Below are 15190 nucleotides of genomic sequence, written 5' to 3'. Positions count from 1 at the left end.
CCTATGAAGAGGGAGGTGGCTGCATGGGCAGGGTCCTTTAATATACAGCAGGTCTGTCATTATGTGGCCAGGCTTGAAAGAGACTAAAATAGAGACAGAGAGAGGAAAAGGACAGAAAGTTACACAAGAGCAGGACATAGTCTTCCATCAGATGAACCCAAAATTCAATTTTCTTAAACATTTTAGAAGGTTATGTTGCTAGAATGGTTGATTTTGTAGCAAAAGACAAACTGTAGACTTTGAATCTGAAATTAAAAGAAGCAATTCACTGTTGAAGAAGATAATGACAAAACTCAGTTTACCATTTCTATAATTCCTCTGTCACATACTGCTATAAATACACATGTGGATAAACTAAGAAAGCCTTTAACAACATATTAAACCATTTGACAACTTTGGTTGGTGGTCTGGGGCACTCTTGGCCACATTTAACAGTCTAAAGGAAACACGTCTTTGGTAACAGTGATCCACAAATACTGGCTTGATATGTCTCTATCTTATTATTTTTTTGCTGAAAATGCATGTTGACATCCATTTTATTGCTTAACATAGACTAACACACAAGTTAGTCTAATGAACTAATGACAAACCAATTTGGTAATTACCAACTATTAATAGGCAGCTATGGTCAGCTGAATGTGGGTGTCAGAAATCTTGAGAAAACAAAAGCAGCAGATTCTGGGAATAAAATATAAAAGCTAATTTCAAAAGCTGATCAAAATTAAAGATTAAAAATATAGTATCATGGCAGAAAAATGTCAGAACAGAAACCACGGTGAGCCTAAAAAGAATTAAAAAAAAAAAATCATAGAAAGCAGACCAAAAAGGCTAAACAAAACCAAAATTTGACATTACTTGAACACCGTAATAAACAAAATGTTAAAACCATTTAGATCATTTTGCTCTGCTCTAGCCTCTGTGCTTTGTTTTGTCTTTCTTAATGCTACCAAATGTCCCATAAAGGTGGACTAATAAACTTTTATTTATTTGTTTTTTTTCTGCCATGTGCCATGTAAGCTGGCAGTTGGCGAGGGAGAGTCCCTGGCCATGTCGGCATAACTAGCTCTAGGGACATGGAATTTATCCTCACTGGCAGGTAAGGACCCAGACTTTGTGTGATAATTGTCACTGAGGTTGTGCGATACCAACTAGATCTAGTTGGGCTCACCTCTACACACAGCTTAAGCTCTAGAGCCCAACTCCTGGAGAGGGGCTAGACTACTCTGGAGTTGCCCAGGGAGAGAGGCACCAGGCAGATGTGGGGATACTCACTAGCCCACGGTTGAGCACATTGGTGTTGGAGTTTTCCCTGGTGAGCGAGAGGGTTGCCTCTGCGGCTCTGAGCTGCAGGAGGGAAGGTTCTGACTGTTGTTTATGCTTCAAACAGCAGTTCAAATTACCTGGCCTTCTTGGTGCCTCTGAATGGTCCTGGAAGGCATGCCATTTAGGAATTCTGTTGCTTCCAGGAGCTGTGGCGTGAAGGTTATTGTGTGTCTTTTGTGGTGGCAACTGAGGGACCCGCTGGTGGATACCAATGGTGATGGAGACTGTCAAGCTGAAGAAGGAGGTCTTTACAGCTTGACTGTCCTTGAGGACTCCAGAAGCAGCTGACAAGTACATGGTGGCCAGAAGGACTGCAACTTCTGTGATTGTGGAAGGTCGGAGTAGAGCCGCTGCTTCTTCACATTGAAAGAAGCCAGTAGAGGTGATTCAGGCATATGATTAGGATGCCTATTGGATGCCTCCCTTTGGAGGTATTTCATGCATGTCCTACTGGGAAAAGACCTTGGGGCAGGGATTATGTATCCCCTGCAGCCTGAGAATGCCTTGGGATTCATCTGGAGGACCTGGAGAGCGTAGTTGGAGAACGGGATGTCTGGGTTTCTGTCCTAGACCCGACCACAGATGAGTGATAGAAGATGGATGGATGTTTCTTTTTCCAAATAATTAAATGTCTGAAACCCTTTTTTTCACAGTTATCAGACCAAATCAACATGATTGTGATTTGTCAATAATTTCATGTACAACAATCACTCTGAGAGGACATTAAAATGGACAAATGTCAAATGGTTGCTTTGAAAGGTAGAAGTTATGATATTCATGAGGTGCAGGATGGCAGGGTCACTGCTGGCTTTGACTTTGTCGCCACCTTGAGCTCATATATGTTGTGTAAAGTCTTCCTCACAAACCTCAGGCGAAAGGGGAAGTTACAAACCTTCATATATTTTCTGGCAGCAACCTGTCAAATCACATCTCACATACTTATTCATGTGATTTTATTTTTAAATATGGTGCAGTTGGTTTTTGTTCAAATCTACACGCTGAGCAAATAATCAAAATCCCTGATCAAAGTTTCTAAGTTCACTCTAAAAGGTGATAAATTATTTACCAAGCTATGAAAGAAACCTAATGATGGAAAATCTGCTATTTCCACTCAAAGTGACCATTTTATTTTCAGTTTCAGTTTGGTATCACCTGACATTGGTAAGGAATAAGGATTTAAAATGTCATAAATAATAAAGAAAGCTTTTTATTTTCCTTTTTTATGTAAAGAGTTGAGAATCACAGGGTAGATTTAAACTGATCACTGCAGACTGATTAGTCTGAGTTCAATAAATGCAGTCTTTAAGCAGGTAAGAACTGACTTTTGTAACACTGATAGGTCCTGCATTATTATTAAAAATTTAAACGGCATGTTTTTAATACACAACTAGAACATTGTCTTTTCAACCTCCACCATTGATATTTATAGTGGTAGATTTTACATGGTCGGATCAGTGTTTCAGGTGACTCTGTTGGTTTATTGATATCTTGTTAGTATGGTTGAGATTTATAATGTATTCATGCTTTACAGTGGAAAAAAGAATAAGACTGACATTTCTATTAAAAGCGTTATATATAAATATATGTCATAGCTAATCTGAACTTTATTAATGAATAACATTTTCTCTTGGTTAAAACGGCCTCCATTCTATACAAAGCTCATGTTATAGGATAACCAGCAGATGGTGCAAGGATCTTGCTTTTCTATCTTTTAATTTCTTTATTTCTTTTTCCTCTGCAGTGTCGCTGTGACAGTTGCAACCTTACCTTTAAAAAGTGTCCAGATACAGTTTTTTGTACTTTTGTGTCACACCTTATCTTTAACCTATTTTTTCTTGTAAACAACAAAAGCCTCTTTTCTTTTTTCTTGTGTTATCATTGCTGTTAAGGCTTTATTGTTCAATTAAAACCCCAGAGAAATGGGTCTCATAAATGTGAGATTTGGTTGGAAACAATTCTGAACCCTTTATCTTTAATTTATTCGTTCCTCAAGTCAGATTTACAGTCACAGTGTTGCTGCTGCTGTTAGTAAAAAGATAAAAAAAGAAAAACTGAGAGGTGAAAACATTGGAAGGCTGGTAAACCCCTTCCCTTCCGAGACTGAAAGTTTAATTTCTATGGAAAGTTACAACACCAGGGAGTTCCCATTTGCTCAATATGCATTTTCAAATTTCACATAATTGTGACATGGCTAAAACGTAAACTGTCAGCTCAATGCAACAGCAAACTGTTCACTTGATAAATAATATTAGATTTTTCCAAAAATGAAGTAACAAAAAAAACAACTTGTATGAATGTTTGAAACAATGAATAATAAAGAGCAAACAAAAGTAACCCTAAAATTGTATTTGAAATTTAATCAACCATTCAAACAAAGTTTGCATTTAACAATCATTTAACCAATTATCTGTTTATTATTCAGTGGGTCACTCATTTTTAAGATTTGATCAAAAAGCAAAATCCATTATAATTGTTATACAATTTTCAGTAATTAATATGCTAGTTCAGCCTTTATTCATTACAAAAAACAATTGTGAAGGAGCAAACTTCTATTGCTTAAAGCACTAGAATGCATGCTTTACAACAATGAACAATTTCTGTGAATATAAATGAAACATACAACTAGCAGAGAATGGTTTCAATCCATCAAACTCTTAGTTATGGCCTCAGCATGCTTTCACTTCACCACTCATTTACCACATTGGTTTATTCAACCACAGCAGCTTTAAAAATGTTGCACTGAAGATGGTGTCCTTGTCATTCACTTTGTTTGTTTCAGATACTATATGAGAATAAATGATTTTTGAGCATTATTAGAGTTTCATTTGGCATGTAAATCAACGTCATTAGTTTGTTGCTTTTACATGAAAAGGAGCAGCATTTTTCCTAATACGCAAGACCATGCTGAGTTACACAATACAAAGGCTTTTAAATCGTTCCTCATACCTCAAAAAGAAGAAGTCTGGTAGTCTACTATTATTTGGAAATGCTTTTAATCTTTATTTAGGTTGAATTTTCCTGTTAGTTGTGTAATAGGGGTTTTCTCACAACCAACCCTGACCAGTAAAGGGATGTCAGTAATAAAAGTGGATGTTTGTCCGTGTTTCCCTGTGCTTTTCTTTTTGTTGTTGTATCTTTTTTTTACTATAATAACAAAATTAATATTTTTTTTAAATTTGATGCAAGTAATCATGAAAGAAAAAAAAGAACATTCAAAAACATCTTTGGGATTATGTACTCTTTATTATCTGACATCAGTTCATATAAGTCAGTAGAAACTATCTTTAGTTTATTTTTTTTGTATCTGTTTAGTTAAAGAAAGTCATAAAAATACACGACTGCATTAAAAGTTGAGAAAAAAGATTTTACGAATCGAGACTGTGATTTTTCTACAGCTGACAAACAATGAAAGCGTAGAGAAAACACTCTCTTGTCACGCTCCAGATGCCGTTCTCAGACACCATGGTGCAGCCTGTATCCTGGATGGATGCATCTGGCTGACCTTCTCCCCACTTAGTAAAGGTCAGAGGTCGATTATTCATACTGACCGCAAAATTCCCCTCTGACTTTTCCTTGTTGACGTTGATCCAAACATCTTTGAAAGCATCACCAAACACCTCTATCAGTTTGTCGTTCTCCTCTTCGCTCTCAGGCAGAGCCAGCTCTAAGCCTCTTTTGGAGCAGAACTCCACAGCCTTCTCAAACGAGGCTCTCTCCTTGTTGGACACAAAGTATTTTTGACCAACCTTCCGGACAAAGGGATAACCTATAGCTGGAGAACACGAAAGGCATCATTCAACTGATAAATAGATCAACAAAACAAATGAGAACTTTAATTTTATATAGCAAAAACAGGGTTGTGATGTGGCCATAAAGGTAATTTTGTTATGTTGCAGCCTGATGATAAAATTCATTTTATTCCCCAAAATCTGTCCTCAGTATCCTATAATGACAAAATGAAAGCATTAATATTTATATTTTCTAAATTTATTAAAAAGAACAAAATGAATTATAACATTTATATAAATTAAACCCTTTACTTAGTCCTAAGTTTAGGTACTTTTGGCAGCAGCTCCAGCCTTGAGTCTGTTTGGGTTTAATACAAACTTGGCACACCTGAGATGAGGGATTTTACACCATTCTTTGATATTTCAGTATTTTATTTTTAAAAAATGTAGAAAATTTTATAAAATGTTTTATTTTACTCTGTCTTTATGAGGCAGTTAGTGTAAATAAATGTGGGGGGGGGGGCAAAATAAATTTAATCTATCTTCAGGCCACAACACAACAAAATTACGAAACATGAAGGAGGTCTGAATACTTTTTAAACCTACTGTAGATCACTCAGTAGTCATACTTTTTTTTTTGTCTGGTGTTCTACTGGGACGTTGTCTTTACTATGCTATGAAACACACGTGGTCATCAAGTTGGTTGTGTTCATAAAACAAACCATTTATGTGTTGTAACTTTGTTTGTATTCATATATGTCCTCTGTGGAATTAGACAAAACCAAGCTTTCACTTAAACAGCATTTAATCATAAGCAGTTCTGCATATAATCTATGCTGCATCTAAATGTTGTGGAATAGAAGGCCTTGTATTTATTCTCCCATGCTTTATTTACCATTTGATTATTATATTTTAATCTGATTTGTGTTTATCACCATTTTATATTTTATATTTAAAAAGCTTTAACAAGTAGTTGTTTAGTTCATCTGGAAAGAGAGGTATGTGTTAGAAGCCCTGGATTTGAGCCACGGTGCCAGGCACGAAGGGGGAAGTTGCCCTTTGACCTCCAGAGAAGAGGGACATCCTCTGTAGGAGGGGAGTGGACCTAAGCATTAAAACCAGAGAACATCCTTTATTTCCTCAGACAGTCTTTGGGGCACTTTGCTGACACTTTGAGGTGATGTGTTTTCCCACATTTTATTTGAGGATTGTCTCCCAAATGAATTTGGTTTTATCTTTGTAATAACCTGTGTTTTCTCTCTGCTTTTGGTAAAATAAATATTTAAATTTAAGGTATTGTCTCCTTCCGGTCTCTTTCCATCAACCAACTTGGGTGAGGTGAAGGAGGAGGAATGCAGGTGAAAATCCTTACCTCAACACCTCCATTCAAAGAAATATCAACACATACTTTTAAATAAAGTTTAGTAGCTGTAATTATTATTCATGATACTGACCCAGCTCTAACTTGGTAACGCTGTCTTGTATGGTCTTGATCTCAGGGCAATTGGAGTTAACACCTGAATGAAACAAAGTTCGGTTAAAAATCAAAACCAAGACGAAAACCATTTTAGATGTTCAACCTCATGAAAGAAAGACTTTGAGCTTCAGATCTGCTGTATTTTATCATTTAACTTGGAAGTCAAAATTATTGGTTTTGGTCACTAGAGCAGACTAACAAATTTGAAACGATATTGGAAAACTATAATATTAACAGTGTATTTTGTACAGGTTTGGTAAGCTCAGATAGGTAACTTAGTTCAGCTGATCTTATGTTAAATACTGTTGTTGTGTAATCCTGGCCCTATGTTTTTTGTTACATTTTTCTGGTGACTGTCAATAAAGATAACATAACATTGTTTACAGGGTCTTTACAGATACATAGGTTTTCATGATATTGGCAAACTTTTTAGCTCCAGGCAAAGTACATCTGTATCCACACTAAAACAAAGACTTTACTTTGGTGTGTTTATTATCAACAAGCACCTTTTTTTCCAGGAACACAGGAAAAACAATTTATTTTTGGAACCTAGTGAGACTTCAGTTTTTTGTCCAAATATTCAAACTTCTACAATGGCATGCATGGGCTGCATATTTAGTATATATTTTTATTATTATCTCTTTAGTTTTTCTTTCCAAGAAATTAATGTAATTTTTTTTTCTATCTGTTTAATATCTAGAAAAAGTGTGAGTTCAAATATTGTTTGGTCTCTGCCTTTAATGATGGTGAGGACCAGACTAACTGTAAAGGATGTATGCTACTAACATCTACCTCTTTGTCATATGGATGATACTGTGGGATGTGCTCCATTGTTTAACTACAGAATATTTTCTTTGTGTCATCTGACTAACAAAATTTCTGTGTGGCTGATTAGGAGAAACTTTGACATACCTCGCATAGGCAGCTTAGTTACTCCTGCTGGTCCTCTAGGTCCAGATGGCCCAGGTGGTCCAGGTATTCCGTCTAACCCTGGAAGTCCTGTCAGCCCAGAAACCAAAAGAGAGAATAACAACAATAATTTACCAGATTTAAGCCAAACCTAAAAAACAAGTTAAAAAGTGGTTTTTATTAATTTTTGTTTGTTTGTTTGTTTTTTTGTAGTTGAAGACATTTTGCTTCTTGTCTGGAGAGCATTATTAATTCCAAAAAGCAGAGAGTGTGGAGTTTTATGCTTTTGAACTGAGATATTATGTAAGCTACATTTACATGCAGATTAGTCTCACTTGCCTCACAATAGAAGGTCGTCAGGGTCTGTGTTTGCCTGGCTTACAAACAAGATGCCTTATTCACATAAGTTATTGTCTAAAGGCCTGTTTACACGTAACCGATTTCCTGGAAACATTAAAGATTTTCAGATGTTGATTGGTTAAAAGTTGCACATTTACATGGTCTTGCCGTGGTCATTGAACCTGCTGTAGTCTCCATGCCAGGTCACTAGTTGGCACTTACCTGCTCAGACACCAGTATCTCAAGCATAAAAGCAGTTACATCCAAAATAGTGTATACATGGACCTTTGTTTGGACTTTGTGAGTTTGGGTTCTTGCTGAAAAGGGTGGGTAACATAAAGAGCACTCTGCTATGTGCCATTATTAATGCTGTTGATGTACTCCTGCATGCGCAGAACAGCGATTGACTGCAGCCATATGTGGTGCGCAATGTGCGATTTCACACTGTGCAGATTCCTTTGAAATGCAAATGGAGGACCCCAGTTCAAAAAGTTTCGGTGTCAGATAATTCGACTGCTGTTGTTGTGTAAACGAACAGCCAAACTGCAACAGAAATATTATACTTTCACTGAAAACCAGATTTGTGTAAACTGACCCTTAAATGAAAATGACTGGGTATCAGGTTAACCCTCCACTGGAGGTTTCAGAAAGCTGAAATCTGAGACCTCTGTTTAAAGTTGGTTTCTCTCGTCTCTTTTTCTTGCAAGGTAACATTAAACCACATACTGCGTCCATTACTACAACATAGCTTTAAAGTAGAAGAGTCCAGGTGCTGAACTGGCGTGCCTACAGTTCAGACCTCAACTAATTGTAAATATCTGGCACATCAAAAAATTAAAAATCTGTCAAAGTCCCAGGACTGTCGAACAGCAAGAGTCCTATATTAGACACGAATGGACAACATTCCCTCCTAAAACTCCAGCTGTTGACAAAATAAGAGAGAATACTTCACAGTGGTGAACATGGCTTTGTCCCATTTTTATGCGAGGTGTTGCTGCTTTTAAACTCAAAATGATCTTTTATTTTTAGAAGAAAAGGTGCAGTGTCTTAGTTTAAGTTTGTTTACTATGCTCCATTGGGAATAAAATATGTGTTCATGAGATTTGTAAATCATTGTATTCTGTTTTTATCTAAATTTTACACAACCTCCCAAGTCCTCAATTACACAAAGGACTCAAAATTTGTCAGCTACTAGGAATTTGTTGAGATCAAGACAGTTGCTCAAACAATTAACTGCAGTGCTTGGCTGGCATTGAACGTACCTGGCAACCCAGACAACCCAGGTGGTCCTTGTGGTCCACGTGGCCCTAGAGCTCCAGGTACTCCTGGAAATCCTGGCATCATCCAAATATGAACACAATAACAACAATTGACCAGATTTAAGACCTCTATAGAAAAAAAGTTATAAAACAAAACAGCTGGAGTTGAAGTCATTTTGCTTCTCGCCTGGTGAGCTTTATCAATTCCAAAGAGCAGAGAGTGTGGAGTTTTAAGCTTTGAAACTGAAGTTATGTAAGCTACATTTGCATTCAGATTAAACTTACTCTCCTTACAATGGAGAGTCGTCAGGGCCTTTATTTGCCTGGCTTACAAACAAGATGCTTTGTTCACATGAGTGAAGGTTTTGATTAGAGTGAAAATCAGGTTAAATGCTCCATTGCAAATTTGAAAAAATTGAAATTTAAGACTTCTTCCTGAATTTAAAGTTGGCTTCTCTAGTTTGACATAAATGGCTTTCTTCACCCCCTCTCAAACCATCTGTCTTCTTTGTCCAGAATATGAACATCTTTGTCCTCAAAAGAGTGTCCCTTGTCCTTAAGGTGTAGGTGAACAGCTGAGTCTTGTTCTGAAGAGCTGGCTCTCCTGTGTTGAGCCATGCGTCTGTGGAGAGGCTGTTTGGTTTTTCCAATATAGAGTTCTGAACATTCCTCGCTGCACTGAACTGCAGACATCACACAGCTCAGTTTGTGTTTGGGTGTTTTGTCCTAAAGATGGACCAACCTCTGTCTGAGAGTCCTGTTGGGTTTGAGGGATGGCAATGTTTTTTGCAGTTTCAGAAACAAAAGACTACTGCCTCCTAAGTCAGTAAAAGCATTTGGTAAACATTTTTATTCTAAGAGTTAGTCATTTGATTAAGATTTGACATGTTCTTACTGCCATTTTCATCAAAAGCAAATCATACCCGAGGAAACTTAATCAAAGTTTTTTTTTCAATTGCAACCTTTTGAAATCACAACAGTGAATAATCTTCATTCATTTTATCCCATCTACAGCCTTACTCTTGATGATTGGCATGTTTATTTTGGCAAAGGTTTAACACCAAATTCACTTTCTGACGCAACCCTCCCATTTATCTAAGCTTTGGACCACCACTGTGAGTACACTGGCTTGTGGAGCCCGTGGCTAGGTAAATTTAAAATATACAGACTATTTACTGGCAATCCCTGGCTTGTCACTCTATGGAAAAACATCACAAATAAAGAAAGTTAAAGTCATTTTGTTGAGCTGAATACACCAACATGGTCGAGAGAAGTGCTGTCAAGTCAAGCACAGTCAAATCAGTTTTAACTGAGAATCTAAACATACCTCTTTCTCCTTTCTCACAGTTGCAAACTTGCACTTGACTGTAGCCTATAGGAGCCATCAGGCAAAAAAGACAGAAGAAAAGGCAAAATCTCATCTTCTTATTGCAGCACAGGATTCTGAATTTTCAAAAAGAGAGAAAACAATTTTCCTCCTTGAAGTTGGTATGAACTATTTTTGCCAAACAACAAAAAGTATAGAATGACAACAGCAGATTAATTTTCTTACTTCAGACAGTTAGTTTCCACTTAATTAGCCACACTTGATGAAGATCAGATAAGCTAGTGTTCAAACAATCACTGGGAAGTGAAATAGTGTATAGGAATCCTGTTTTAGATCTTTCATGCAAATGGTAATTTTCTTTTGTAACATATTAGTGATATTGATCTAAAACTGTTTCATAAAGAAACAAATAAACAAAAACTCACCATAAAAATAGAATAATATCCAGAACGTGCTGCTTTTTTGCTGTTTCTAAACACAAGCGATGAGAGAAAAAACAGCTATGTGAGATCCAACCCACAGGAAAAGGATAATCAGTCAAAAACAAGTTATATAACAAACAGCAACCAGAAACTCCCTCTGGTCTGAGAAATATGAGCCCAGAGTGTGAATTTTGTTTTTATCATTTCTTTATGTTTCAAAATTGTACTTCTAAAAAAACAACAAAGAAAGTTGTAGTAGACTTTTGTAATTCTTTTGTAATTCTGTTTTGTAAGTCTGTAACGTTAAATCTTTCAAGAAGAAGCACTTTATGTTGCTGATTATTTCTGCATTTGATGGAAAGAAAACAGCTGTTAGGTGTCTTGCTTCACTTGGACCAAAAACAATCCTGAACACAAGTTTTCTTCTGCATGTGGAGTTGGGGAAAAGGCTTTTTTATGAGTCAAAAGGCAAAATTTATTTCTTCATTTTCTATAACCACTTAATTCTGGTCAGGACGTGAAGGGGCGGTTTGTGCCAACATCCAGACAACAGGCAAGAGGCAGAATTCCCACTATGATGGACGCCAGTCCGTCACAGCGAAAGGCTTCATTTCAGACAATATTAGTTCCTGCTTAGTTCATCATTTACAACACGTGATTTTGCTGTGTTGTTTGAAAGTGCAACCCATTCAACTTTTATCAGTCATCTGAAAAACTGTCACACATTGTAGAAACATTGCTGAGGGGTTTCGGCATCTTTATTATTTATGTAATTATAGGAAAAACATATACATTATTTATATCTCCTCTCAAGCTGTTCCTTTTGTAATCTCCCAGACAAGAACTGTGTTAGTCATTTCCTTTGAAGCAATTTCCTTATAAATGGAGTCTGACCATGGTTTAAGTCATTTTTCTTTGAAAGGAGCAAAGAGGCAACTCATCTAGCAGTCCACTTCTTATTTATACTGTAAGTTCCCTTCTTTCCTTTATTTTATTTATTTTTTGTTAGTGTGCTATATTTAGATGTTTAAATACATTTTGCAGTGGAATTATGTTAATTTAATTTAGCTAAAATGGAACTAATGTTTTTTTATGTTTAAGAAAACCATCAGGATGATAAACAGTATGAACATGCACATGGTAAAATCTGTGAAAGTGATAACAAATGTGTTGTGAGTTTTATTTTTAAGTATCTCATTTGCTTAAGATTTCCTTTAAGGTAAATGATTTAAAATGGTATTGAGCCACATTCATTTGAATTTCAGGACTGCTCCGAGACGATGAGGCTGCTCCTCTTACTCACTATCCTTTGCCTGAAGGCGAATGTCAGCGACTGTCAGTGTCGCTTTCAGTTTTGTCCCCCGATTGACACCGGATCAGGTTTTGGATCATACGGACCACCGGGACCACCAGGTAAATATATCCACTTTCTCCAGCTATAATTCTGACAATGTTTGGTTTATTTAATTTTTTTTTAACAAAAACTAACCAAACAAGAAAGTAGAAATAATTTTATAGAAAGTAGTTGATAGTGTGGTCAATTTTTAAGTTATGTTCTTTGACATAGTTAGTACATTATCAGCTGTGATATCAGTCATAGAGCACAGAGTCTGGAGAAAAGGCCAGAAGTCTTCATCTAGGCTAGGCTAATGGCTAGTGTTACAGTCTGCTCAAAACCGTAACAAATGAGGGAGACAGCACACAAAAAGAAAGAAAGAAAGAAAGAAAGAAAGAAAGAAAGAAAGAAAGAAAGAAAGAAAGAAAGAAAGAAAGAAAGAAAGAAAGAAACTTAAACTTAAAACTTAAACTTAAACTTTTTAAACAAACCTATGTTCTGTAAATAAATGATTAGCTACATTAATGCAACATTTTCTAAATTTTTGGAAGAATAGAAAAATTAGCTACATGTCAAACAAAGAGGAAGATGTTAAAATACAGCATTTACTATCAGTAAGTAAAAATTTATTTGTATAGCACATTTCAGCAGCAAGGCATTGAAAGTGCTTTACATCATAAAAACATCAGTAAAATCATTACAATCATCAAAAACGCCATTACAATGATCAAAAACATCACACAGTAGATCATCAGAACATTAGAATCACCACACAAGATCCTAAAAATCATCGAGCAGATACNTATATGTATTAGGATTAGTCTGAGATCAGTCTGTTCTCTTCTATCATCAAAGGCAAAAAACCCACAATATTTTATTTAGTATGTTCTACATGATACCTAATACAACAAATAAATAAACACTCCACATCACTTTATTTAAAATGAAAATAAAAAAATAAAGGTGTCAAAGTAGGCCACAGATACAATATTCTGTCTAGTAAATTAGTCAGTCAGCAACGTAATTGGAAGGAAACTCCAGTTAAGGCTTCTTAACATGAGATAGCTCTAACTGTGAAAAATGTGCATTAGAATGCATTAACTAAAGTCTTTACCACCTCTTTATTTTTTTGTCTGCTTTTTTTATAACTTAGGGCCACCAGGACCAGTTGGACTTCGTGGAGAACCTGGACAACAAGGAAGCCAAGGACCAAGCGGACCAGTTGGGAAACAGGGACCATCTGGACCAGTTGGGCCACAAGGTCAATCTGGACCAGCAGGACCACAAGGACCCCGTGGATTATCAGGGCCAATTGGACCACAAGGACCAATGGGACCACGTGGTATGAAATGCCAAACACATAAACAAAAGAATTTTAAGAATGGACAATAGTTATTTCTGGATTAAGACAAATTGTGTTCTAGTTTATCAATATTCACAGAAGCCTTTTCATTTAGTCTCTGCTCATTAAAATGAAACTACTGCAAAAATTGAGACTTTTCATTTCTTTGAAAGTGGGTAACCTTACAAAGTAAGCAGGGGATCAAATAATTATTTGCCCCAAACTAAATACAGTACTTTAAAAAAAGGTTGTGTTGAGGTGATTTGAACACTGTAATTATCTGTCTGAATGGTTAGATTCCCACAAAGATTTAAAATAAAACCAAGTTATTAGTCATCAGATGCCAGCAGGAAGTTGCAGTCCTACCAGAATAGATTAGCATCAGCTTCCACAGAAGTGAATCAACACTTCTGTGGAACTTCTTTTTAGAAAACTTGAACAATAAGCTTCGCAGGTTTTTTTTAATTTAAAGTCTACTGAACTACAAATAGTTTAGGATTGGTAAGGATGAGATATCTTTGGTAACTGAATTGTTAATAATATTGTTAATGTTGTAAATTTACCAACCTTGCGACTAACCCCATGAACTCATTGAATATTTTACCAGCATTATTAATCTGCATTACTGATGAACAGCAAAACATATAGCCTTTAGAATAAAAAGGTAAAATGCAAAATATCTGAAGTTCAAAGATCCACTGTAATCTTTGAGGAACTTGAACATCAAATATATATATATATTTTTTACTGTTCTTTTTTAACTAAGGTTTTTGTTCTAGGTGCTAATGGAAGTTGCCCTGACATCAAGGCCTTACAGGACAGCCTTACCAAATTGGAGTTGGGTAAGAATCATGATAAACAAATACAAGATTTTTGATGGCAAAGGAGCTGCACAGATTTTGTTCAAGAAACTGTGTTAATATATGTGAGATAGAGTTCATACACAGTAACTAAGAACTTTGTTACAACAAAATCATTGCTTTTATTAATCTCTTCAGTGATGATCAAAATATACTATGGACAAGATCTCACCTGATATCACAATTTCTACTATGATAAAAAACTGATCTGGGCTGTTGTGACCACCATATAAGACAAGTTTCGTCAATTAAATGTGATTGTGTTTTATTTTAATCTATTTACTATAACTTTTAACATTTTTTTTGTTTTCAGCTATAGGTTATCCCTTTGTCCGGAAGGTTCATCAAAAATACTTTGTGTCCAACAAGGAGAGAGCCTCGTTTGAGAAGGCTGTGGAGTTCTGCTCCAAAAGAGGCTTAGAGCTGGCTCTGCCTGAGAGCGAAGAGGAGAACGACAAACTGATAGAGGTGTTTGGTGATGCTTTTAAAGATGTTTGGATCAATGTCAACAAGGAAAAGGCAGAAGGAGATTTTACAGTTGACATGAATAATCGACCTCTGACCTTTACTAAGTGGGGAGAAGGTCAGCCAGACGCATCTATCCAGGGTACGGGCTGCACCATGGTGTCTGAGAACGGCATCTGGAGCGTGACAAAAGAATGTTTTCTCTACGCTTTTATTGTTTGTCAGCTGTAGAAAGAGTCCAGGCTTGATTAGTAAAATCTTTTGTTTTTTCAACTTTGTATGCAATCAAGTATGCTTTATGATTTATTTTTCATTTTGTTTTTAACTAGCTCATAAATCCAGCAGTATGAATGACCAATATGTGCTGGTATCAGAAAGCATAAATAAAGAGTTCAAAAGCTGA

General features: G+C 36.1%; 2 protein-coding genes across 3 annotated transcripts; one reads left to right on the top strand and one right to left on the bottom strand.

Annotated features, from left to right (window-relative positions):
- Positions 1-3410: 3410 nt before the first annotated feature.
- On the bottom strand, positions 3411-10933 carry LOC108246974 (pulmonary surfactant-associated protein D-like). 2 transcript variants are annotated; one of them, XM_037978415.1, is made up of 7 exons: positions 10788-10852; positions 10588-10658; positions 10363-10478; positions 9039-9110; positions 7441-7527; positions 6506-6568; positions 3411-5095 (listed from the first exon to the last, which is right to left on the bottom strand). In XM_037978415.1, the coding sequence occupies exons 3-7, from the start codon at positions 10454-10456 to the stop codon at positions 4713-4715; spliced, it is 699 nt and encodes a 232-aa protein (XP_037834343.1). In that variant the 5' UTR covers positions 10457-10478; positions 10588-10658; positions 10788-10852; the 3' UTR covers positions 3411-4712. The 2 variants fall into 2 exon arrangements, with proteins under 2 accessions (XP_037834343.1, XP_017290270.1); XM_017434781.3 differs by lacking the exon at positions 10588-10658 and having other exon boundaries at positions 10788-10933.
- Positions 10934-11592: 659 nt separating this feature from the next.
- On the top strand, positions 11593-15190 carry LOC108246984 (mannose-binding protein C). Its single transcript, XM_017434793.3, has 5 exons — positions 11593-11751; positions 12050-12197; positions 13274-13462; positions 14242-14304; positions 14636-15190. The coding sequence occupies exons 2-5, from the start codon at positions 12065-12067 to the stop codon at positions 15016-15018; spliced, it is 768 nt and encodes a 255-aa protein (XP_017290282.1). The 5' UTR covers positions 11593-11751; positions 12050-12064; the 3' UTR covers positions 15019-15190.

The sequence above is a fragment of the Kryptolebias marmoratus genome, linkage group LG11 (genome assembly GCF_001649575.2).
Source record: "Kryptolebias marmoratus isolate JLee-2015 linkage group LG11, ASM164957v2, whole genome shotgun sequence".
Classification (NCBI taxonomy): Eukaryota; Metazoa; Chordata; class Actinopteri; order Cyprinodontiformes; family Rivulidae; genus Kryptolebias; species Kryptolebias marmoratus.
The sequence above is the reverse complement of the archived record's forward strand: the minus strand, read 5'-3'. Positions and strand labels throughout refer to the sequence as shown.